Source organism: Meleagris gallopavo, chromosome 11 (assembly GCF_905368555.1).
Source record: "Meleagris gallopavo chromosome 11, MGAL_WU_HG_1.1, whole genome shotgun sequence".
NCBI classification, from domain to species: Eukaryota; Metazoa; Chordata; class Aves; order Galliformes; family Phasianidae; genus Meleagris; species Meleagris gallopavo.
This window is the reverse complement of record NC_139414.1, coordinates 15288905-15314004: the sequence shown is the minus strand read 5'-3', so window position 1 is coordinate 15314004 and position 25100 is coordinate 15288905. Positions and strand designations below refer to the sequence as shown.

The window sequence follows — 25100 nt, the reverse complement described above, 5'->3', positions numbered from 1 at the left end:
AAAATCCTCCAAGACAGAAAGCATAGGAGCAGCCTAGTGTATCCCTTCCCCTCCTGCCACAGAACTGCTCCAAACAGACCCCTCCAGCTCCTGCCACCTCCATGCCCACAGCAACAGGGATACATGGCGCTTGGGAATGGGGAAATTGTCCCCAGTGTGTTAGTGCTAAGGCCCGATCCACCCCTGTGCCCCATGAATAGCAGTGTCTGGGGACATGGAGGAACATCCAACCCTAGAGTGCTGAGCACTCCATGCCTCCCTCCCAGCCCCAGGAGGGAGGTACCTACCATCTGCCTCGGGGTGGCTCTCCCTGGGGCATCCCCATGCCAGCCCAGGGGCAAGGGACAAAGGACAGGGGGCATACATAGGGCCAGGCGGCAACAGCGGCACACGGGGCATTATTTAGCAATGTTCTTTTATTTCCAGTTTTAAGGTGAAAAGATGCCTTTAAATCTTCAATTAAATACTTCATAAAGAAAAAAAAAAAAAAAAGGCAAAAAAAAATTATTTACAAATTCACGTGACCAGTTATTGAATCCTTGTTTTAATAATTACACGTGCAGCTCGTCACATCCGGTGCTCTATAAATACAGGGGACGCGGATGCGGGGCCGCCCCGTTGCTCTGCCCAATTGTGGCCTTAAACGTTTGGGGTTGGGAGGATGGGGGCTTTAGGAGGAGGATGGGGACTCAGCCTGGCCCAGAGAGAAAGGGTCACACATTTCCCCCCCGCTCCCCCTCCCCCCGGCATCCTCCCCAGGTGTCAAAGCACGAGCTGGGGGGAATGATTTATATTTAAAATAAAAAACCATAGGGAGGACTCCAGGCAGTGATGGGGGAATAGAGAGAGGACAGGGGAGGGGGAGAAATCACACTCCTGTCCCCAACCCAAATTTAATAAGTTTATATATATATAATCTCTCTATATTTCAGCAAGGAGGCGGGAGGAGGAAGAAGAGGGAGGAGAGGAGGGAGACATCCCCCCCATCTCACACCCCTCCCCCCCCCCCCCATGACATAAGCCTGGGGGGCTCAGCCCCCGCTCCCAGTGACACAGGGTGCTGTGCTGGGAGGGGGGGGACAGAAGGGGCCTGGAGCAGACCCACAGCGACAGCTACCTCCATCAGCATCCATTTATTATCATCGTGACAAACTAGTACAGGCCTGGCCAACAGAAGGGGGGCTGGGGGAGGAGGGAGAGGAGAAAATAAAAGAGAGAGGGATGCTGTTGGGGGCACAGCAAGTCCCTCAGCCCCGGCATGAGCAAGTCCAGGGGGCGCGGGCTGGGAAGGGATGGAGTCACACCCCACGGTGCCCCATGCTCTCCCCCCTTCCTCCTCCTCCTCCTCCTCACAGCTGCTCAGTTGTTGTCCGACTCGTCCTCTGCTTCCCGGAGCCAGGTGAAAAATGCTGTCACTGATTTCAGGGCCACTCCTTTGCCCTGCTGCTCAGCTGGGTCCTTGCTGGACTCCCACTTGTAGAAGGCCTCCTCCTTGATGACATCCTCATCATAAAGAGCATCGAAGAACATCCGCAGCAGGTCTGCATGGGACAGAAGGGGAAACCCTGCTATTCCCCAGCCAACGGCCACCTTCTGATGGCAAGAACACACTTGCCACCCCCTTCTCCCTACATCGTCCATCCCTGTGCGTGACACTCACTTGGAGGCTGGTCCAACTTCACCACCAAAGCCTGCAAGGCGTACAGTGCCTGAAGCTCCTTCTGCTCATCCCGCATGTACTTCTGCAGCAGCTTGGCCCGGTTGCGGATGACCAGGGCATCCACACGGTATGGGTTCTCAACTGCAGGAGAGGAGGTGTGAGAGAGGGGCTGCAAGGGCACATCAGGCCTCCACCTCCCCCCAGTACTCACAGATGATGGCTGAATGGCACACGGATGTCATCAGGGCCCTGATAAATGCGTTGGATGAGACCTGCTGCTCACTTAGGTTGGCCTGAAGGAAAGAAAGAGGGGCTGTGAGATGTTAATTGAGCCAGGAGATGCCTTGCAGGGATTCTGCCCTCACTCCCACCTCAATCCAGTCATATATTCTTTGGTTGTTCGAGTTCTCCTTCAGCAGTTTGTCCATTTGCTTGCACAGCTCCTCTGAGGTCAGCTCCTTGCAGCTTGGCGTATCTGAGCTGTCCCCCATTGTGTACTCCAATTTCTGGGGGATCCAAGAAAGACAAGCTGTTAGGTGCAATACAGGGGAAGGCCACTCATCTGGGGGCCACAGTCCAGCTCTCACCTGCTCTGTGACGAATTTGTTGACATCCTGGTCCTCAGGCAGGAATTCCTTCCAGCTCAGGCCCCCATCCCGCCACAGCTTGCCTGCGGTCTTCTGGCTCTGCAAGAAAACCTCAAGTCAGCCCTCAATGCCACTGCTCCCCATTCTGCAGCCAGCTGCCCCAGTTCCCAGATACAGCAAGGGGCATTGTCCACCGCCATTCTCTCCATGTCCAAAAGGGTTTTGATCCCTTCTGTGTGCCAGCCTCAACACATAAGCTGGCAACTATGTGAGCAGCGTGCACTTACCATGCCCTTGCACAATAAGCCCAGCACCTCGACCAGCAGTGTGGTGGCCTTCCCAAGGGGCAGCAGGGGCTTTGTTATCTCCCTGTAGAGCATAAGCAAAATGGTTGTTATGCATGCCCCCACTAGGATCCCATAGCAGCCCTCCAAAGGGGCACAGCCCTCACCTGAACAGCTCCTCCATGGGGATACCTTCCTCTTGCAGGATAGGTGTTATGAGCTCGGCGAGATACAGCCAGATATGTGGGATATCGATCTCCATGTCTTCTGCAATCTCCAGGATTTCCCGCAGCCTGGAAGGCAGAGAGGGGGGCATTGAGATCCAGTAGTCCCAGCACCCTCAGCTGGGAGAGACTTCAGGAGGGTTGAATTCAAAGGCGGGTCAAACAGCACTTTGGGAACAAGCTGCCTCAGTCTCTCACCCTTTATAGTACTGCTCCTTGGAGAGCGTGCCAGCCTTCACCAGGTGGCACAGCAGGACCCCCATGTGCTCGCGGGAGATCGTGCTCCGCTCAAGCGTGGACTCAATGCCATTCCGCACGAAGACATAGAGCAAGGAGGGGCTGCCCAGCTCCTGCACACACTGCAGGGCTTCCTGTGGGGACAGAGGGGTCAGCGCTGCCCCACAGCCAGCCCCTGCTCCCCGCTCCTCGTCCTGGCACTGCCAGCAACCTGTCCAACAGCAGTGCTGCCTGGAGAAGCGGATGACATCCTGTTGGTGCCTGGCCACCTCCTCTTCTCACCTTCATATCATTGATGTGCAGATATTCCTCTATGATCGCCTTAGATTTCTTCTCCAGCTCCTCCTCTGACAGCATGGGCTTGGGCGATGCCGCAAGAGGTGCTGGCTCTTGTTTAACTGAGGAGAGCAAAAGGATCAGGCACCGCTTGGGACCGGCAGAGCCTCATCCCGCAGCTCGATTCCAAGGACACCTCTCCTCCCCAACTCACTCGTCTCTCGGCTCCTGTCCCGCTCCTCTGACATGCTAGCAGTCTTGCGCACAGCCTCAGGGCCACTCTGCTTTTCCCGTTCTCTGCTCCTGTCCTCTGTCTCTTTGCTGAAGCTCCTCTTGGTGACAGCAGACCTGTTCCTCTCTCCCCGCTCTCCCCGATCAGGACGCTCCAGACGGTCGCTGCTCTTCTCTGAACGTGACTCCCGGTCCCCTCTGTCCCCAGCCTTTTCTGACCTGTCGCGGCTAGAGCTGCTCCTGGGTGGAAGTTTTGCAGTTATGCAAGGCAAACAAGGCAACACTATCCCACTCCAACTCCCGGCCCTCTCCAGTTCCTCCTCTACTATTTGACCACCCTCATGGGAAGAGATTCCCTGTTGCAACACAGGTCCATTGCCATCCTTCGCTCTGACCTTCAGCAATGCTGAGGGCAGTCTGGCTCCATCCTCCCCACACCTTCCCTTGCTGCAGTAGGCTTTTCCTTCTCCTGACTGAACAAATCCAAGTCTCTGGGATCTCTCACTTCAGCTCCAATTATCTCCAGTGGTCTTTGTAAGAATACCTCCAGCCCATCCCTGAATGTCTACTCCTGGTAGCCCAAGGCTGCACATAGCACCCAGATGTGATCCTCCGAGTGCCAAGCTACAGCAGAAAGATCTGCCTTCTCATTTCTGGTGGCACCTGGGCTTGTGCAGCTCAGTACGGGGCCTGCCTTTCCTGCAAGAATGCAGTGACCCCATACCAAGTCCATGCCCACAGCCCCATCCTGCCACAGAGAATGACTCCAGTCTAGCCATAAGACTCCATTTACCCACACACCAACTGACCACTACCCAATCTGGGAAATTTTTCCCAGCCCACCAGAGCAGCACACTCACCTCTGCACCACGCGACGGGACTCCGGGCTCTCGGCAGGGGTGGACTGCTGGAGTGCTGAGAAGCGGTTCAAGGTGCTTGTGGCTGGTCGCCCTGAATCAGATGCTGGGCGTGAAAAGAGGGGAGCCTCAGAGTTCGGCATATCCCTGGTACAGGAACCACTGGGAGAAAGGGTTCCCATTCCCACTCAATGGCACCACTGAGCTGGCCCCACACCGCCTACCTGAATCTGCGGGCTTTGCGCCAGACCCTCCGCTACTGCCTTTGCCCCAGCTCAGCCGCCCGCCTGGCGCAAAGAGCTGGTTGTTGGAGTCGATCAATCCAGGCTGAAGGCAGAGAACAGTCAGCTCCGGGCCCTGCACCAAGACTGTGGGGCCAGGCAGCCCAACAACGTTCCCCCCAGCCTCACCTTGGTGATTTTCGTTAGCCGGGTGGTGTCGATAGGCCGATTGCCCTTGCTGATGGGCACAGTGTTCCAGCCATCATCTGCAACTAGGCTACTGCGTCCACCTGCGTACAAGGGGACAGAGATCAGGCACAGCCTTACCTCAAGCAGTGAACAGAAAGAGCAACCTGCCTCTGGTGGCCCTAAGTCACTCACCGCTGATAGATGGTCCAGGAGGTCCTCTCCTTTTGTCTTTTGACATGAGCTGCTGCACTTTGATGTGTTCCCGATGCTCCTCCATCTCTGCCTCTTTGTGGATCTGGTCGATGGTTTTGGGTCCCTGATCTCCTCGCCGTGGCACCCAGCTATTCTGCAGAGGGCAGAGGAGCAGGGCAGGGGGAACTCAGACAGCTGGAGGACAGAGGCAGAGACATTCCCCCTTCCTATCTGTCCAGTCCCCAAAGCCCACCCACCTCAGCCACCACAGCTCCCTGCATGCTGTGGCAGCTTTTGGCACAAAAGGGCTCCGTTTCGGGAGCTCCCTGCATTAAATAGCCGCCAGTTACTGTGTGCCCACTACTGCTGCCATGCTAACCAAGGGCTGGGAGCTAGCATGGTGTCTCTGGGGCTGGCCACAGCTTACATACTCATGTCTCTGCTCTCAAGGATACATGCACTGCTGGCACTCAGAGGAACATACCAGCAGCTCCATGAAACAAAGCAGGGGACAGGCCTTACCCGCCTGAGATCAATCACATCCTGCAGCATGAAACGGATTCGGGATGATGTCTTCTTCTCCTTGATGATTTTCTCCATCTGGTTGAAGTACTGGTCCATTCTGGGCTGTAGGGGCACAGAATCGTAGTCATACTCTTCCTAAAAGCAGGGCAGAGCAAGATGGGGCAGGGCAAGGAGTACCTTGGCCTTCTCAAAGTCCAAGTCCTTGCCAATGGTTGTAAGCAGGCGGCAAAGGCACTCAAGAGACTCCTCGTCATGGTTTTTGAGCAGCTTCACCACGCAGTCATGCATGATGGCCTCTGTCAGCATCTTCAGTTTGAAGAGCTCTCCAATGAACTTGATGTTACCCAGGGATCGTCGTCGGGCCTTGTCCCGCGCCTCCTCCAGCTCATCCTTCATGCGTGCCTTCTCTTCAGGCTGCAAGGGTCACACCAGGGCAGGTCAGGTCAGAGCTCTGAGCCACCTGAAGGCATGGTGCCAGCCCTCAGTTGCAGCTTCCAGCCCAACTCACAGCACTGGCATCATCCATTTCTTTCTGCCGCTTCTCAAAGATCTCGTCGTCATCCTTGTCCTTCTCAAACTCCTTCTGGCAGCGGTTGAGCAGCAGCTTGCGGAAGTTCACAGTCACTGTGGGCTTGTCTGTCGTGGGCACTTTGAGCTGCAGGGAGAGGTACAGCCCAGAGTAGTGTGAGTTGTGCCTCCCACAAAAGCCCCAACACCTGGTTACTGCTTAAAGCAGAGAAAAACCATTTTATCTCTGTGACGCTGTGCCACAATTCTTTGCTCAGCCTGCCAGCCACACTGCCCCCCCCTCCATCTTTCCTCATATTAGAGGTAAACTGCCCACCCCATGCAGAGGCATTGGCACCCTACAGAGCTTGACCAAAAGCCCTAAACAAATCCCAGGCCCCCAGTCCCTGCTCACCCCCATAAGGCAACGGCACATGTTAGCGTAGGCAACAGAGAAGTTCGGCTCCGAGATGGCTTTCTCGAAGACAAGGTCAATGACACCCTTGAGTCTCTCCTCCGTGTCGATGGACAACTCCATCACCTGCTTCATCAGTTGCTGGAACATCTGGGGCGTTAGCTTGTTGAGGATGCTGCGGACTCGGCGAAGCAGTTCCTGTAAGGCCAATGGGGTCAGCAAGAGTCAGGTACATCTCCCTGTCCTCCTCAGTGGGCACCAGGTGCATCGCCCGCCTGCCCCCGACTCCTACCTGCGTCTTGATGTTCTCAGGATCCTCCTCCTCAGAGGCACGCTTGCTGCTGGGCTTCCAGGCCTTCTCAGCCTTGTTCAGCTTGACATCCTCATTGAGGGACACAGTAGCAATAATTTTGCGGGGCTCCTTCCTCTGAGTCTGCTGCGAGCGGCGAGGACCCAACCCTGAGGGCTGACACAGGAAGAAGGAATTCAACTCTTTGTTCCAGCCCTCTTGGTGGACAAGCCAGGCCAGCAAGCTCCTGTGACATCCCCATCTGCCTGTTCAGATCCTCAGTTCCATCACTGACATCAGTGGCCCAGACACAGTGGCTCAAAGGCTTGATCATCACAGAGAGGCAGGGGGGTACAGTATGACAAAAGGAGGAGCAGGCAGATACTCACCAGGCCCCGGTTGCCCATGACGGGCCGCCCAAGGTTGGCAAATGAAGGGGTGAAGTCAGGGCTGCAGTTCATGCCGCTGAGACGGATGGGGTCGAGTGCCCGCAATGGGGTCTTGTTGGCCTGTGAAGGTACACAGGGCTGAGGATGCCCAGGGGGGCAGAGGAGGAATGGATCCATCCCCCAGCCTCAGCACTGGGACAACGAACTGGAAAAATGGCCCCAAAGAACTCCCCATGCCTCTCCCTATGCTTTGCTCACATCACAGTGCTGCAGCAGGTCCCAGAGCACAGCAGACGGGTCCTTGCCCAGCCCTGCCATGGTGCAGAGCAGAGGTGCCCAACCCCCAAACCCCAATTTCCAGGACCGCACCAACCTTGTCCAGCACCACATCTGTGATCTGGGGCAGCCCCTCAGGTTTCTGCATGCTGGCAAAAATGAACTGGAAGCCCAGCAGGAACTCCCGGTCATACCGTTTCTTCTCCTCAGGATTCAATGGCTTCCACTGCTCTGCAGTGGGAGAGAAAAAAAGGACTGTGATGCTGGGGAGCAGCAAGACAGGGCTAGACAACCACAGAGCTGCCCTGCCCTGGCCTGGCACCCCACAGACACAACCCCGCTTGCTTAGAGAGCCTGATGCCACCAGCTTCCTGCTCAAGACACAAGCACCAGAGCCTGTCCCCAATACTGTGCAAAGTCTGAGGACAAGACAGGAGGAGCATATGATGCTTAGGACACCTGGCCGATGCCACCCAGAGCCTCCCCATCTCTGGAGTCAGAGTTGGTGTTTCCCATCAGAGGCCTCATAGGCCCAGGCAGAGCTCACCTTCCTTGTAGCGGTACTTCTGGTCCCCAGCCTTGCCCTTCTCTGGGGCCAGCTTATCCTCCTTCTCCTCCCACGTCTCCTCTGACTCCTCCTGGGGACGGGCGGGGGCTGTGTCCTCTGTTTCACGGGCAGGAGTGGAAGGGGGAGGCTTGTTTTCCACTTCTGAGGCACTGTCGCTGATCTGAGACTGCACCAGGAGAGGGATGGGGAAAACAGTCACACTGCGAGTCCAGCCCTACCCTTCTGTCCTATACCAGGTGTCTCGCCCCCTCAGATCCTCTTTACCATCACAGAGCATCAGTGGCCCAGACACGATGGCACAAAGTAGAATTCATCACAACAAGGGACGGGACACAAAAAGATCCTCAGGTGCCTCGGACACTCACCTCTTTAAAGGCATCCAGCAAATCGCCTACTGCCTCCTTCTTGTTCAGCTCCTTCATCCTTCGTTTTTTCTTTGGCACCGACACAGCAACTAGCAAAGAGGCAAAGATGTGAGGGCTGGGCACCGACACAGCGTCCACGTGACCCAGTGCCAGCTCTGGGGTCACTAGTGAAGCCCCAGTAACACTGAGCAACATGGTCCCATCACAGCCCATTCCACCCACAATACCAATGCACTGATTACCCCTGCTCACCTTGTGCTACAATACAGCACCACATCCACACCCTTCCCTAGCCTCGGGGGCTCCCCATCCTCACAGCACTCCTGCCCCTGTGCAGGGTTGTGCACAGAGATATCCCATCTTCCTTACAGAGACACTGCCATGCACACCTCTCCTCCCATATATACTGCCCCCAGGATGCACGATCTCCATCCAAGCAGTCCTACCTCACAGACACGCTTCCCCAAAAATACATCCACCCCACGCCTTCCTAAGGAAACCTGTACTTCTACAACCCATAATTCTATGAATACGCCCTATCTCCCCCACCCAACCCAAGGGTGCACGATCCTCCTTTAGCCCCCTTATTTAATTTCCACACATCTGCCTGGAGTGCCCCAAAAAACAAGAATATAGAGCATCTTCACCCCCACCACAACCCCAAGGCATCTCATTTGCCTCTCAAGGCTTCCTATATATTTTCCAATCCTTCTAATTTTACAGTCTCTCAGAAGCACATCTCCATCCATCCACCCATCCCCAGCACACACCTCCAAAGTCTGAGGACAGCATCAAATACAACTCCAGTACATCCTCCTCACACCAATGCTTAAGGCACCCTATACACATCCACATGTCCCAACATCCTATAGCCCTGTGAGCCATGGCACTCTCACACATCTCAAACCAAACCATATCCACATCACATCCCGTGGTGATACACCCATCCTATGATTCTATGATCCCCCTGTTCTACATCTTCCCCACATCCCTATACCAAGCATGCCTTCCAAATGTCCCCCACAGCACCCCAAACCTTGCACAGTCGCCTCCAAGGTCTGCGATGGGGCAGGGGTCGGACTTGAGCTCCGCTCCTGGGCCTCAGCAGGGCCTTCGCTCTCTTCCTCTTCCTCCTCTGCTGGGGGGGAGGTGGGGGTTCCAGGCTGCGCTGGCTCTTCTGGCTCCGAGATGGGGCTGATGTCCGACTCAGGCTGCTCCTCGCTCGGCTCCACTTTGCTGGAGCCCTCCATCCCGTTGGGCAAGGGCAGCTCTTCAGGCTGCGCAATGGGGGAGTCCAGGGTGGGAGCTGGGGCGGGCACCGGGGCAGGCTCCGATACGGGCACCGGCTGGCACATAGGTGCCTCGGGGAGCGGCTCGGGCACCTCCTCTAAGACCCCATTGGCCTCAGCAGAAGGCTCGGCGACAGGCTCAGAGCAGGGCTCTTCCTGGGGTGGCGGGGGGCTGGGAGAGGCGGGTTTGGCGAGTGCTTCAGGGACCGGTGGGACAACGAGCGGCGGCGACGGCGCAGCTGGCACCGGGGGCACGGCTGGCATGAGGGGGGCAGCAGGCACCAATGGCACCTCAGGCAGGGCGGGCGCCTGCAAGGTGGGTTCCAGGAGAGGAATGGCAACCTCTTCCTCCTCCTCTGCCACCTCCTCCTCCACCACAGCTGCCGTGTCCATGTCAGGTGGGGGCACGAGGGGCAGCTCCCCAGCCCCTGGCACTGTAGTGATAGCGCTAAACGTCTGGTGCAGGTCGGGCGGCGCCTCGCCCAGCTCCACTTTAGTGTCCGCTTCCACGGGGGGCTCCATTGGCACCAGCGTCACAGTTGACATCACCACGGGCTCCACCTCAGGGATGAGGGGAGGGGGAGGCGACGGGGACGCTGACTTGCTGGGCTCCAGGGAGACGGGCTTGCTCACCACCAGCGCAGGCTTTGGGCGGTCATCTGCAAGAGAGGAGGTATTAGCGGGGGGCTCTGACCCCTGCTGTGCCCTCATCCCCCTAAATCCCAGATCTCCATCAACAGCAGGGAAAGGGACAGATGTGCCAACCCACATTAAGCGGACAAACGGGGAACAGGGATGATGGGGGTCCTCCAGTGCCCAGGGTACAGCCAGGCCAAGCAAAGACAGTCCCCATAAACTCTCCTGGAACCAACAGCGGAAACACTGGTCTCCAGGTACAGAGGGAACACATCTGTTCCCACATGCCCCAAATGATCTGTGGGGCTGGCATGGGGCCTGGCACCAGCTGTGCCAGGGAGCAACGTGGCACAGCCAGCCCCTAGTGTGTGCACATACCTGGCCGGACAATAACTGCTACATGAGGGGTTTCTCCATTGGCCTGGGGTTCCAAACCGCTTCCAGCCTAAGGGGACAAAAAGGGAGTTAAACAGGACACTGTGCATCTCCCAGCACCTCAGCTGAGAAAATGAGGGCCACCGACCTGGGGAGGGGTGGGGGTAGATGAGGTCCTTGCTCCAGACATTATTTCTTCAGTGATGTCTTTGCCACCTTGGTTGGGGTCTCGTATCCGGATCTGTCCATGGGCCAGAGCAGAGAGAGGGGGACTGTCGGTGGGGTGGGGAACACACTACCCAAGGGCCATTCAGCCAGTGGCATGTCCTCTCCCTACAGGGCACAGAGCCTCACAGAGAGGGTGCTATCCCACTGCCTGGCCAGAAGAGATGGTGCAGGGCAGGGTGCACCTCAGATGCCACCAAGCAGCCAGAGCCAGCAGAGTGCTCCCAACCATTCCAGGGTGTCACTGTGCTCAGAACAGTGCCTGCCTCTAGGCTTGGTGGACCACAGGCAGCAGCACGCTGGTAAAGGGGCTGCAGGTACCCCACATCCCTACAATCAGTGTGGTGCAGCACAAGCTGCAGTGCACCACGGTGGGGTGTGTGGGTCCAATACACAGAGGAGGCACGGCTCTTGCTCACTCATCTGCAAACAGAACCAGCTACCAACAAAAGCACAGTCTAAGCAGCACCAATGCCTCTCCATCAGTACTCCTGGAGAAATCCCCAACCCAGCAGCACCCCCAGCCCCCCAGCTTGCAGTGCAGTGTGGGGCCAGCAGCTGCTCAGCTCCCCGCTATAAATAGGCCCTACACAAGGCCTCCGAGCACCGGCATCTCCGGGAGCAGACAGCAGTTGGCAGCCACGGCACACCCGCCCCCCTGGAGCCATGACTCAGCACAACGCCGCCCGCTGCGACAGCCAAGGTCATCGGCACCCACCGAGCCCCCCAACCCAGGTGCACAGCCCCATACCACCCTCAGCTAGTGTGCTGCACACCGAGCACAACAGGCAGCCAGGAAAGAGGCGGCACAGGCAGCGTGCCCCATGCTAGGCATGGCACCATCCCCACCTCCAGCACACGCCTCCCCCACGCCAGAAGCGCACGGCTCCTTACCGTCTTGCGCTCTCGTTTTGGGGGGATCGGTGGCTGCTGGCTCACAATCACCTGAGCAGTGGGGACCCCTGCTGGGAACTGCTGCACCCCCTGGGCCGGGTAATAAGCACCCGCTGGAGGAGAGGAGAGAGTGTGAGCGGCAGCAGGTGTCCAGTGTGCATCCACCGAGTCCAGTCCTTCCACTCCCACAAATGCAGGGGGACTGCCAGGAGCTGGGGGAGCCCACACCACGCTACAGAGAACCCCAGTTGCATCTGGCCTGCATCACCTCAACCCACCCGACAGGCCTGACCAAATTCCTTCCCCATGACACGCGGCGTCCCTGCGCCGCCCCCACACCCAGCCGTGCCCACCGGCTCCAGGTCACCGCCAGTCCCTCCGGGATGCTGAGCCATGCTTGGGCACAGGAGCCCTGGCTCCACGGGTGCTGCCTTCCTGCCAGCTCCCTTATCTCTCCTGGGCCAGCAGCAGTCTAAGGGCGGCTCCACACAGCCCCATCCACGCCCTCCATTCATTCACACCCTTGGGCTCCCTGCTCAGACCCCTGTGAATTGAGCTCGTAGCACTGAGCGATGCTGAGGGCTGGAGGCAGCACCAGGCCCTGATCCAGCCCCCAAAAGGTGCTGTGCTCCTCTTAAGTCATCCATGCAATGAGCATCTTAGGGAGGGCTAGCATCAGGCAGGGCTGCATTGTGCCCCAGGCAGGGAGTGACTGCAACACCAACACAGGGAGGGACAGGGGCAGCTGCACCCTGGCCTCCTCCCAGCTCTAGCATTTCCCAGCCACACACTGAGCACAAAACTCACTCAGCAACACAATGATGGCCACCTTGTCCCCATTCTGGTGACACACACGAGAAGCAGAGCCAGCCTGACTGCACGTGTTTGGGGCCAAATGTTGGGGAAGCAATGAAGCCACAAAAGAGGATCCCAGTGATGGGCTGGGGGAGCACCAAAAAGGCCTCAAACCCCACTGGTAGCTAAGCAGATGGGGAAGGAGGAGACCCTAAGACTGCAGGCCAGGGGACAAAAACACTCAGGGAGACAGGGCTCCGGGCCCTATGGAGCAGTGAGGCATTGGGCTGAGTGCTGGGACTGGGCCCAGCTGGCCAAACTGCTTGGGGCCACCTCCTCCCTCCAAGGGGTTGATGGGACAAAAGGGAGGTAGGACAAACACGTACCTGGCTCAGGAGAAACCCCTCACCGCCCCGGTTTGCTTTGCTGCCATACCGGGGACAGGACGGGAGGCCTCAGCTCACATTTCTGTGTCTGCCAGGCCTCCCGGACAGACCAAGCCTAAATATAGTCACAGGCCGGGTGGCCGCATACAAGCCGGGGGAAGGAGGGGGGGCTGCTTATACCATCACTCCCCAGCTCCGGGAGAGGGCAGGCGTGGAGCAGCCGCTGCCCAGACCCTGCTCACCCAGGATGTGCAGCTGGCTCAGGGAGGGGAGGCAGCACCAAACAACTGCTCACCACCAGCTTGCAAGCCAAGGGGGAGAGGGGATAAAGTCTGCCCTGTCCCTCTGCCTGGGCAGTTAAACATTAATCCATCCCGATTTGGAAAAGGAGGAGGTGGGTGGACAGATGGGACACGATGCACGGCCTTCAGGGCTGCACTGGAAGACACAGAGCACCTCCAAAATCCCAAAACAGCATGTAGTGGTGTCAGCAGTCACAGAAGGCACCTCACCAAACACAGAGACAGAGGGATTTTGTGCTCAGCCCATGAATTTGTAGGGTTGCAGGGAGGCCAGAGTCAGGGGAACAAAAGGGACTAAGTGCTGTGGATGGAAGAGCAATGGCAAGCAGAGTAATTCCCCCAGTCTGTACCGTAAGTTCCGAACTCTGTGGGGCTGGCTCCAGGGTAAAAACTAGGGGCACCAGGCTGGACCGGGTACTGCTGTGTTGGGACAACGTATGTGGAACGACCCTGAAATGGGGGAGAAGAAAGCTGGTTACATCCCCAGCAGGGCACAGGCACACCCCAAACTTGCGCATGCCCCAAACCAGCGTGCCATTAGGGCAGGGCATAGGACACAAGACAGGCATCATATATCCAGGGTTAGCACACAGAACCCCGTGGCTGCTGCCCCTCTGCAGAGCTGGACAACACCCTGATGGAGTCAGGGAGAGAACCAGGGTAACCCCCACCACTCCCCAGAACAAACTTGGGCTCTAACCTCAGGCCCACCCAGCCCCCTCCCACAGAGCCCGGGGCACAGCCCTCACCTGTCCGGGAATGTAATAGGCTCCTTGGGAAGGTGTGTAGGATATCTGGGAGGGTATCATCATCACCTGGGAAGCAGCTGGATACACATGGGCAGGAGGGCCAGGCCGGGCCGTCGTGTTGCTCTGCACGCGGGACGCGCTGGCGGGAGGCTGGGCCCTGTTCTGGTAGAAATGCTTTGGGAGAGACAGGGATGCAGTGAGGCCAGAGCACCAGTACCCCCCTGCCAAAGTGCCAAGGCAACCAAGCCAGGTTTTCCCTCCCTACCCCAGAATTTGGGGGGCGGAAGGCTCACAGCACCCATCACCCCAAAACTCATCCTAGACACAGAGTGCACCCCTGGGTAGAGATTTAAAGGGGGAAGGCCCCCCCCCACTGGGATGCAGTTCCCCCACACTCCCTTTCCAGGCATCCCACATTGCCCCACGCACCTGCGGGGGGGCCACCTGGCTCCATCCGACCCAGCTCATGCCCAGCACAGCCCACTCCCAGCCCAACAGGGCCGGCAGCGCCAGCGCCCGGAGCCGGCCACGGCTGCACGCAGCTCAGCAGCAGGTCCCGGCGTGCCTTGCAACAGGGGCTGGCACTCGCACTGAATGCTGGGACCTGTAGTCCCACTGTACCATGCCGCACCGCACCGGACAGCCAGAACACGGAGCCAGCAGCTCCCTCCAGCCCCTGCCTCCCTGCCCGCTGTTCTGCTGGGTGGCAGCACCCCAGAGTTGGGGAACAGAGGCGGCAAGCAAGGAGGTGTCTGCACGCCCGGTGCGCAGGGCAAGGCTGGAGCAAGGAGAAAGCGTTACCTGGAGAGACCTGAATCCTCCCTGATAGCAAGTGCACGCATACAGAGGGAGAGGGGAAAGAGAGAGACAGGAGTTACTGCTGCCGCGCTGAGATGGGACATGGGTATGGGTGGTGGGAGGGGGGACAGAGGTGATAGTGCAAGCTTGATGTTGTGGGATGGAGGAGCAGCAGCCGAACTCCCAGCATGATGGCCACATCCCAGATTCTCCCATGCTGGGAGACACAGGGAGCTGCCTGCCCCTTTGGAGGTCCCCAGGGAGCCAGGGGGACCCAGCACACTGTGGATATCACTTGGTCTGTCCCCAGCTGTCCTTCTGAGCTGATCAAGGCACAGAGCCTTTGCTCACACTCCCAGGGGCCACAAAAGGCAGGAGTGCAGCCACAGTGTTGCAGGCAGGATGCAGGGGGATACATTCAGCTTGCAGGGCACCAAGGCTTTGTCACCCCTTAGGGCTGTCAGGTCCCAGCCCTCCCATGTCTGCAGCCTCCCACAGCCTAAGAGATACGCTGGGTACACTGCAGAAAGTCACTATCACTCCCGGGCCCTACATTAGTCAGGGACAGAGCAGCAGCATGGCACAGCTGCTGCCTCAGGAGACCCCCACCCCAGAGAGAGAAGGAGGAAAAGGATGAGAAGGGCACAGGCAGAAGCAGCGGCCTGGGCCGAGACCAGCACAGGCACAGCCACATGCACTAGACTTCATGCAAGAGCAGCCTAGGAACTTGGGGACGCTGCAGTGAAACCCCTCCAGCTGATCCCACTGAGCTGGTGTCCCTCTTTCCTCCAGCCTGCTCCCCCCTAGGGCTCGGTGCAGCTCCCCACATGCTCCCCAAGTATTTCTGTGCAGTGCCAGGTGCTGGGGCTGCCCCGGGCGCTCAGCATGCAGGGTAGGGACTGGTTAGTACCTGCTGGTGAATAGCACGAGGCCCTGCTGGAAACTGAGAGAGGAGAGAGCAAGGTTTGGAAAGGAGAGGAAGGAGAGAAGAGCGGTCACTTGGTGGGTGCCCCGCAGGAGCTGTCTGCCCTCACCCCAAAGCTGGGGAGAAGGGACATCAGGATGGAGATTTGGGGTAGGTGCACGCCAGCCCCATAGGGCAGGATCAGGCTCCTTGCGCCCCCAGCACTGCTGTGGCCAACCAGGAAGAGCGTGGGCTGCTCAGTCAGGAGGCAGCAGACCCTAACCAGCTCCCCAAAACCTCCTCTTCCCATACTAAACCCCTTACCTGTCGCGGCTGAGAAGGCGTATTCATTTGTGAGGTCGGTGTCGGGTTAAAAATCACAGGTGCCGTCTGACCAGGTGGGAACGCTGACTGCATGGAGGGAACCAGTGGGCACCACAGCCTCTAGCAGCCTCATCCCAAATCAGAGAGGCAGTTGGGCACCTCCCACCCCAAAAGCCATCGGAGGGGCTGTTTGTTACCTGTGGAAGTCCAGGAGAAGGGGCGGGGTGCGGGGCTGTCGGGGCTCCTCCTGTGGGCTGTGGAGCTTTGTTCATTTCATGTGGTTGTGCATAAGGATCCCCTTGCTATCTGCGGGGACAGGCATAAGCTGGATGGCATCGTATTCTCTGTGTCGCGGTCTGCAGTATTCTCCTATCCTGAAACGGGGCAATGCAGCCCCTCTGAGAAGCTCCAGGAGATGGGGTGGAGTTGGACAGAAGCTGACGCCGGGGTGCCCTGGCTCCACCCCGGCTGACCTACTAAGCGCTTCCCCTGGCCGGCCAAACCTGTTCCTGCCGGTGGTGCCGGGAGCCCAGCTCATGCCGCAAACGCCTACCGGGGAGGGCAGGGAGCAGCTCCCACATCCCCCCCTGCCACCACACCGCCACCGCCACCACTCCCGCCTTTGGGGACACAGCGGGTCCCAGGAGGGACTTGGCATTCTGTTCCATACTCCCTGCCCCGGAGCAAAGGGCATCCGGGCAGGAGAGAGGAAGTGCCCCCTGAGCTGTACCCCAGGATGGGTCCCCATGTCCCATGGCAGCATTAGGGTGGGGGGGTGCTCACTGCCAGCCGGGCCACCCCATGAGCAGTGCCTGTAACATGACGCCTGGCTGCGTCAGCACTCGTGGCCCCGCCGGCCCCCCAGCCCCTTTGCTGGCCCCCCTGCCCCATGGTGAGCCAGGCACAGGCTATCCCACTCACTTTCCTTTCACCCCCAGGCGTGGGGATGGCAACCTCCCCCAGCACCAAATACAGCCATCAGCCCTGATGCCATCCAGGTGCTTGGATGGGGCCCAATCCCATACTCAGGGCACTGACAGCCCCGGTTAAAGGAAGACCAAAGGGATATAAGACACAGCAGGGACAGCAGCTCTCGGGGACAGCCATGCCACCAGGCCCACAAAGCCACACCGGGCCGCCCGCCACCGCCACAAACCTGGGCCCAAAGGGAGGGAACACCGCAACCCGGCCCCCCAGTGCCTGCATAGCACCCCATACTCACCCCCCCGCGGGAAAAACCTGGGCCGACTGAGCGGGCCTGCAGAGACCTTTCATCCGACTGACTGGGACAGCAGGAGGGAAGAGGGGGAGGAGAGACACAGTCAGCCCGAGGCCCTGAGAGAGGCCGGGTCAAGCCGCGGGTCCTGCTGCCGGGCCCCCAGACCACTCGGGCCCGGGGCCGCCACCCTCCGGCGCGGGACTGAGCCGTAGGTTCAGGCCGCACGGCAGGCGGCAGAGGCCCGGCCTTACAGGCCCGAAGCGCCGCCCGAAGGGATCCGGGGCCCGCAGCCCACGGGGGCAGCGCAGGCCCCGCGGAGCCCCTCCCGCTGCCGCCTACCGGGTCCGGCCGCCTCCACCCGGCCCTCCCCGCGTCCGTGCGGCCGCCCGCGTCCCGCCGTGCCCTCCTCCCCCGCCGCGAGGCGATGACGGGGCCGTTCCCCCGGGCCGGGTCGAGCCGCCGCGGCGTCTGCCGGGCCCCGGCACCGCCGCCTGACGCGGCCCCGGACCGGCCCGACCGGCTGCGGGCGGAGGGGCAGAGCGGGGCGGCGGTGACTCACCCCGGGGCGGGGTGGCGAGTGGGGGGGGAAAGCCGGAGGGGCCGGCTCCATCTTAGCGGCCCCGGCAGGAGGAAAGAGTGGAGCGGGGCCCGGCGCAGGGCCCAGGGCGGCACCCGGCGCTCCGCTCCCCCCCGCGGCGGCGCGGCCTCTGCCAAGGACACGTGTCACTGCCGCCCGCCGCCATGGCCCCGCGGCTCTACACCGGGCCCGGGCGGGGCGCTGGGGCGCGCCACGTGCGGCGGCGACGGCAGCGGCGGCGGGGCCCGGCGGCGGAGCACGTGCGCAGCGGCGGCACATGGGGACGGAACGGCGCTCAGCGCGGCTCCGCCGGAGCGCAGGGCCCGGCGGCGGCGCGGAAAGCGGATAACGGCGGAAAGACCGGCGGCGCCCACGTGGTGGTGGCGGTGGTGGGAGTAGCGGCGGCAGCGCGACGGCGGGGCCCGGCGGCACCGCGAGGCCCCAGGCTTCGCACCGCTGCCGCCACGCTGGTGCCGGTGCCCCCCCCCCTCCCGACTCCCCCCCCCCGCGGCGCGCGCCCGCCCCGCCCCCGCCCGTTACCTTCAGTCTCCTTCAGCGCGCGCGGCCCGACGCAGCCGCAGCGCAGCGCAGCACGACCATTTCCGGAGCCGCGCCGCGCGCAGGGGCGGGGCCGGGCGCGGCGCCGGGGGGAGGGGCGGGAGGGGGCGGGGCGACGTCCGCCGCGCCTGAAGCCGCCTCGGGAGCCGCCCGCGGCACGTGACTCCTATGTCACGTGATGGGAGGGAGCAAAGGGGCGGGGCTCGCCGGGCACGCCCACTCTGCGCGGGAGCCCCGCCCCCCGCGGGAGCACGCGGTCCCGGTGCCCGCCCGCACCGCCCCCCCCGCGATCCTCGGACCTTCCCCGGGACGGGCACGCCGCTCTCGGTGCCACCCCCAGCCTGGCGCGGAGTACCCCCCACCCCAGCTAACCACCCCCCCCGCGTCCTCGAGTGGCCTCGCGGCACCGCAGGCCATGGCAGAGTGCCCGGCTGGCAGCAGGCACCGGGGGACGCGGGGACAGCGAGGGCTGGGACGCGGCCAGGGCCTGCTGGGACAGCCAGCGGCGCCCTGCCATCCTCGAGAGCACAGGTACCCACCCCACCACGGGGTACCCAGGCCAGGGTAGTTCTCCAGAACTAGGGCCCCACTCAGGACACCAACCCTGCTGGTTTGGAAGTAGGACAGGGTTTTCCTCTTCCCCAGAATTTTCCCTGGTGCCCCCCACCGTATCACAGAGCCATTCTATTGCAGCACCAGAGTAGCTGTGAAGCTATCAGAGCACTTACAGGGCATTAAGAGCCCTCCACGCAGAAGAGAGGATCAGAATTCAAGGACAGCACAGCACCATCAGTATATGTATACTTTATTTTCTCATCTCCCAGTAACAAATAAAAAAAAAAAAAAAAACCCAAAACCAATCATCCTTCCCCCCCCAACCCACACTGCCTATCCCCAGCTCCCAAGCCCCAGTCCCCCCAACTCAAACATCATAGTTGGGGTTCTTGCGCAGGATAACGAATCCCTCCAAGATGGGTGTCACGGGCACATGCTCTTCGGTGGCCAGCTCTGCCCGCTCACCGTGTGCCAGCAGCACAGGTGTGGTATGGGTTTGGAAGCCAGTGATGGTTTTGGGCTTGCCTGCTTGGCCCACCACATCCACAGCCTGCAAGGGAGAAACAAAGTGAGAGAGGAGGAGATACAAGGATTGAACCCCCAGCCACCCACACCGGGCTCCAGCTGCCCCCTCACCTGTCCGACCCGGACCGACACGGGCAGAGGGCGCAGCTCCTCATCAAAGGTGACCAACATGCGGGGCTGCATGGCCGCAACCAGTCCATAGAGGACGTAGTGGGACTTGCCCAGTATAACTGGAAGGAGATGAAAGCAAGAGTGTGGGTGTGGGATGGAGGAGTGCTGGCGCGTTGGCTAAGCACACGTTACTCACTGTTGCGCACATCCAGGAAGGACACGAGGACGGTCAACAGTCCAGCTACAGCCACCTGGCTCATGAGCTGGCGATCACTGTGGTAGGGGCACAGGGTGAGCGTCCCCTTGCCCAAGTGGGTCAGGCCCTAGTGTGGCACAGAAAGCATGTGAACACATAGTGGGGCAGCACATGGTAGCTCCCCCATCCCACTGCCCCCCTGCCTCTTCCCAAACGCAAGTATGGGATCATCACCTGGGCTAACCGCACCATGAAGAGGTTGTTGGGGTCCTTGGCGTGGTACTGGGCGAGCTGCCGCAGCATAGCAGCCAGCCGGGCGTTGTTGGTACCTGGAGAAGGCAGGGATTGGGACACAAGCCTTCAGAAACTGGGGCACCAACCTTCAGGCCACCCCCTTGACACATAAGCTGCCACTTAGGCTTACCACTGCCCACCATGCCCATGGCAAAGATGGAGTTGTAGGAGACTTCGGGGTCAGCATCATGGGAGAACTTGCTGAGGGTGTCGAGGATGTTGAGTCGGGGGTTAGAGACAGAGATGAGCGCCAGGGCCAGGGGCACAGCACGGCGTAGGGTGGGCTCCCCATACCGCAGCTGCATGGAATGGGGGTAGAGAAGGAATTAAACCCCAGGTAGGGGCAAGGGCACAGTAGGGCATCCACAACCCAGCTTACCAAGGCCAAGGTGTGAGAGAAGATCTGCCCTCTTCATCCAGGTCCCTTCCCAGCCCCACACTGTTCCCCCACTGTTACTCACCAGGTGACCAAACGTGCGCAGGGCCATTTCGGCGCCAATCTCCTCACCCATGGCAATAAGTGCAATGCCCAACACTGCTACACCCTGCAGGGACACCAGTACTGAGTGCCAGGCGGGGACCACCAACCCCAAACTCAACCACTGCCCAGCTGGACAGTGAGAGCAGAGGATACTGCTAGGGCTGCTTCCTCTGGGTCCGTCCCCACACAGGGCAGCTCCTACGCCTAGGCTGCAGGTTCCAGCCTCAGTTTCCCTACCTGGTGTGCCCCCATGTCAGCTGAACTTTCTTTCTTCTCTTTCTCCTTTTTGTCCTTCTTGTCCTTGTCCTCCTCTTTCTCCTTGGAGTCAAAGTGCTCACTGCAGATGTGCAGAAGCTGCTGTACCTTCAGGACATTCCCTGAACCTGTGGGGTCAGCAGTGGGCAAGGATGAGCAGAAGGAAGGCCAGGTCCTGCTCCCACCTCCCTCAGCCTTGGTCAGCTCAACGCACCAGCATAGGCACAGATGTCCACCAATGTGTTGGCAAAGCTGCGGAACGGCTCCGACACCACCTCCAGTGCTGCCAGGATGGCCTCGATGGCCTCTCCCTTGCCTGTGGGGAGGCACAGAGCTCAGGGCATCCAAGGGATCCTTGCAGTCCCAGCTCACAGGACTACCAGTGCCGCCCTTCCTTACCCAAGTGGTTCAAGCCCAGGCCAAGCGGCAGCCACCGGGCATAAGTGTCCTTCAGCTCCGTCTCTGACTTCTCCATGATGGTCTGGAGGATGGTGGAGGTGACATCTCCATTGCAAGAGCCCACGGATATCATGCCACAGGCCAGGGCGGTCACACCAGCCACCTGAAGAGGGAGCCATGCTCTTAGGGCACAGCACATCACACAAGGACATGCAGAGCCCAAACCAGCCTCAGCATCTCTAGGAGCTGTCAGGGACTCGAGTGGCACATCCTGCTCTGCTCCCTACCTCCATACTGGACTTGGAGTCGCCCATCACTGGCAGCAGCAAAGTCAGTACATCCTCACGGTTGGAGCCCGCGTAGGCAAGCCCCAGCCTATGGAGAGCCCAGAGGAATGTCAGGGATGGCTGCACCACCCCACACAGCCAGGGAGGCCAGGGCAGACCCTTACCCAAAAATGGCTCCGATCCGCATGGTGTTGCTGTTGTGGAGGACGTAGTCGGATAGCAGGGCCAGGGCAGGGTCACACTCATTCCTCACTCCTGAGTTGACGATGCCACAGGCCAGGAGAGCACCCGACTACGAGACAGAGGCGTCATTATGCACCAGCCACCACACGGAGCTCCCTGCCAGCCAGTGACTCACGTCACCTCACGGGTTAACTCGCTCCCCAGGACATGCTGGTTGTTACCAAGTAAGCATGGGGCTGAGATCAGTGCCACTCACCTTAATGTAATCTTCTGAGGAATAGAGGTATTTGTCGATCTGTGTGAGGCCCCCATCCACATCCCACAGCAGTATAGTGCCCAATGAAGCTGCAGCACTCAACATCCCTGTGGTTCCCAGGAAGAAAAGCCCAAGTCAGTGTGACCGGCCTGCTGGCTGGGGACACAGCAGAACTGTACCCAACTGCCTCGCTTTCAGCAGGGCCCAGAAAGGGTCACAACCCCAAGCGCACAGACAGCTGCAGCCCTCACCATGGTCCTTATTCTTGTACAACCATTTATTGCCGTCATCCGTCAGCAGCTTGTCTTGGCCAAATGCAGCATTCACAAAGCCATTCACAAAGGAGGAGGCCAAATTCATCCGGGCTGAGTCCACTTGGGAACCACTGCCCCCAAACCCTGGGGAGCAAGATCAGAGTGAGGCAAACCAGCCCTCCACTGCACAGTTGTCCCATACCAGGCAGGGGTGAGGTCACAAGGAAGGAGCAGCCAAAGCCCACCACAGGCAATGGGGTCTGCTCTACCCAGAGACAGCCAAGGTCAAAACATCAGCTCTTACGATTATTTTCCAGGTGGGTTTTGTAAATATCATCTGGTACTTTAGGCTCCATGATGTCCAGCTGCAGAGACAAGGGAAAAGGGGGTTATCTCCCCACAAACACACCACAGCAGCTGGTCTACAAAGACAGCTTCTCCAGTGGGATCTAGCCAGGCTCATAGGGATAAGGGATCTCTCCCCCGGTCTTGCACAGAGCACAAAGCCTGGCAGCTAGAGTAAATCCCAGCCTGGAGCAACAGAGGGATCTTTCTCCAGCACATTGCTCACCTCTCTGGCCAAGGCCAGGAAGTTGCTGTTGAGCTGGACGTTGGACATGATCTCAGTCAGGTCCTCGTACTCCTCCACATCTTCATTCAGCTCCAGGAAGACCCCATGGCGGCCCAGCATAAAGGCCATCTGCTTCTGGACAACTCTGCAGAGGGAGGAGACTTTGAAAGCACCCAGCCCCCAGGCAGCCCTAATGCTAGCCAAGTAGCAGACACATACATTAGCCCACCCTGCCAAGAAGCATACAAGAGCAGCCCAGAGATGACTGGCTCCTGCTCGTCTTTATTTTGGGGACAAGAGTCTCCAAGCCCCCAGCCACATCTGACAGTGTCAAGATCCTACTCAACTCTGCCCCCCTCCCCCCCCCAAGAATGTGAGGATGGTCTCTACTTACACATCTTTGCAGGAGGTGAAGATGTCCTCCACCAGCTCCACGTCGTTGAGCATCAGAGCCAGGCGCAGGGCTTCAGGGTAACGGTTGAACTTGCGGAAAATGCCCAGAGCACAGCGTAGGAGAGCAGAGTTCTCAGGCTCTGGGACATAGCTTACGCAGCTTTGAGGAGGAGATGCATGAGGATGAGTGTCAGACAATGAAGCTGGGCAGCCTCAGCCTCAGCCCACCATGGGCCAGACAGATACACCAGCCCCTCACCTGGTCAGGTAGAGGCACACTTTCGAGTAGGCGTTGTCATCGATGTACTTCTCCAGCATGTCCATCTGCTCGATCTCCATGAGCAGGTCACAAGCCTCGTGCTCTGCATTGTGAGCCATGTTGTAAGGGACGATCTCCTTGACCAGGGTGAGGAGTGTGTCCCTCTGCGCCTTGTCAGCTTCATCAATCTCCTGCCACTCCTTGGCTACCTCCCCTGCCAGGTGCCTGCAGGAAGAAGGGGACATCACCACCACAGAAACTAGCCTCGCGCAGCCCCAGGGATGTGAGGCAGCTGTCCTTGTCTACCCCAAGCCCTGTTCCCAGCCAGGCTCACCTGACATATTCATGCCCCCACGATGCTAGCTCCTCCTGAGAGCCCACTAGGCGGTACTTCAGACACTCACGCTCCCCACTCATGGTCATAGCCAGGACAGAAATTATGTCTGCTGCAAAGCGCTGGGGACAGAGAACCAGAGCTTCAGACTCACAGGGGATTGAGTGCACCCCAGAAAGCAGCACCCTCCCTGTGCCCACGGGGGGCAAAGGCAGGGACCTGGCAAGTCACAGCCCACACAGGATGGCAGCGCTCACCTTGTTCTCCCCAGGAGCCATGTTCTCATAGATCTCCTTCAGCTTGCCATAGTGTGGTCGGAGGAACTTGAGGGGCTTAGGGACAGAGGTCATGGAGGTGGTGGAGGAACGGATCTGCCTGCGCAGCTCCTCCAGTGCCGGGCGGTAGAGAGATGTGTCTTTCTCCTGCACACGGAAGAGGCCCATGTGGAAGTGCATGAGGTGCTCCTTCTGGGCTCAGTGCTCCCCCAAACACAGAGCAGGGCAGCCCCCCACCCTGCGGGTCTAAAGTACCACAGGGCTGTGGTACAGTGAGCAGAAAGCCACCCACCGAGCACAGCTGTGAGTACCCACAGGGCTGTGGCACAGTAGATTTCCCCCCAGTTCTGCAGGTTGAGGGGCACGCACTCACCCCGAGGCGCTCCACCAGCATCTCCAGTTCATCCTGCAGCTGTTTGTCCTCCTCCGACTGCCGGGGGGGAAAATTCGGTTAGGAGCAGCCCAATGCACGGACACCGGTGTTCCTCTTCATAATAGCATTGTGCCACCCGCGGGGCCCCTACCACGATGATAGTGAACGCCGGAACCCCCCGGGCTGTGTCACCACATGACGTCACGGCGGAAGCCCCTCGCCCCGGTGACGTCACGCGGCCGGAGGGAGCCCCGACGACGCCACCACCCCCCCGTGACTCAGCTCCCCGGGCGACGCTCACCAGTTCCTGCTCCTTCTCGGGCCCCGCGGGCGGATCCCGACGGTCCCGGCCCCACAGCGGCGTGGGCTTCTCGTCACCACCCGACCCCGGCCCGCCCTGCACCCGGCTCTGCCCGCCGCCGCCGCCCGCGTCCATGGCCGCTCCGCCGCACACCGGCCACGCTCTGCGCCTGCGCCCGGCCCGCACCCGCGGCCAATCGCAGCCCGTCGTCTTCGTGACGTCATCACTTCGCGCCCCCGGGCGTTGCCGTGGGCTGGAGTGGGCGGGGCGACGGGCGGGGCTTAGTGGGCGCTCCTCGTGTGGTGCGGCGCCGAGCGCTGACAGTCGCGGCGTGGGGCGCGGCAGTGGCGGGGATGGGACGGGATGGGGACTTAGGGACACGGGGACGGGGAGCCTAGCGGGGATCACTGCCCGCGAAGCAGTGACACGCGTGGAACCGCTGCCGGACGCGCATGACAAACACACAGCCGTGTAG

General features: G+C 59.9%; 2 protein-coding genes and 2 non-coding genes across 15 annotated transcripts; all 4 read right to left on the bottom strand.

Annotated features, from left to right (window-relative positions):
• Positions 1 to 528: 528 nt before the first annotated feature.
• On the bottom strand, positions 529 to 18452 carry EIF4G1 (eukaryotic translation initiation factor 4 gamma 1). Of its 12 annotated transcripts, none has more exons than XM_085233423.1 (33): positions 18306 to 18438; positions 17192 to 17252; positions 16167 to 16275; positions 15970 to 16056; positions 13944 to 14117; positions 13545 to 13644; positions 11712 to 11824; positions 10741 to 10833; positions 10596 to 10662; positions 9329 to 10240; positions 8293 to 8381; positions 7907 to 8093; positions 7457 to 7590; positions 7084 to 7221; positions 6698 to 6871; positions 6406 to 6603; positions 5992 to 6138; positions 5661 to 5897; positions 5481 to 5585; positions 4959 to 5112; positions 4767 to 4867; positions 4581 to 4683; positions 4360 to 4462; positions 3483 to 3739; positions 3275 to 3390; positions 2954 to 3126; positions 2699 to 2824; positions 2535 to 2616; positions 2248 to 2346; positions 2032 to 2166; positions 1872 to 1953; positions 1661 to 1801; positions 529 to 1541 (listed from the first exon to the last, which is right to left on the bottom strand). In XM_085233423.1, the coding sequence occupies exons 3-33, from the start codon at positions 16239 to 16241 to the stop codon at positions 1360 to 1362; spliced, it is 4884 nt and encodes a 1627-aa protein (XP_085089549.1). In that variant the 5' UTR covers positions 16242 to 16275; positions 17192 to 17252; positions 18306 to 18438; the 3' UTR covers positions 529 to 1359. The 12 variants fall into 12 exon arrangements, with proteins under 12 accessions (XP_085089549.1, XP_085089554.1, XP_085089552.1 ...); XM_085233428.1 differs by having other exon boundaries at positions 16167 to 16271; XM_085233426.1 differs by having other exon boundaries at positions 17192 to 17248; positions 18306 to 18327.
• On the bottom strand, positions 6961 to 7033 carry LOC116217068 (small nucleolar RNA SNORD66). Its single transcript, XR_004160995.1, has one exon. It is a non-coding gene; the product is annotated as a small nucleolar RNA SNORD66 (small nucleolar RNA).
• Positions 8173 to 8252, bottom strand: LOC116217067 (small nucleolar RNA SNORD66). Its single transcript, XR_004160994.1, has one exon. It is a non-coding gene; the product is annotated as a small nucleolar RNA SNORD66 (small nucleolar RNA).
• Positions 18453 to 19111: 659 nt separating the features above from the next.
• On the bottom strand, positions 19112 to 24817 carry PSMD2 (proteasome 26S subunit ubiquitin receptor, non-ATPase 2). Its single transcript, XM_010716825.4, has 21 exons — positions 24626 to 24817; positions 24325 to 24381; positions 23934 to 24098; positions 23677 to 23798; positions 23343 to 23567; positions 23085 to 23243; positions 22691 to 22835; positions 22424 to 22484; positions 22117 to 22263; positions 21866 to 21972; positions 21591 to 21718; positions 21427 to 21514; positions 21140 to 21302; positions 20955 to 21056; positions 20723 to 20868; positions 20466 to 20549; positions 20135 to 20303; positions 19945 to 20039; positions 19711 to 19837; positions 19515 to 19633; positions 19112 to 19428 (listed from the first exon to the last, which is right to left on the bottom strand). Exons 1-21 carry the CDS (start codon positions 24758 to 24760, stop codon positions 19246 to 19248), a joined length of 2727 nt encoding a protein of 908 aa, XP_010715127.2. The 5' UTR covers positions 24761 to 24817; the 3' UTR covers positions 19112 to 19245.
• Between the last annotated feature and the right edge of the window lie 283 nt (positions 24818 to 25100).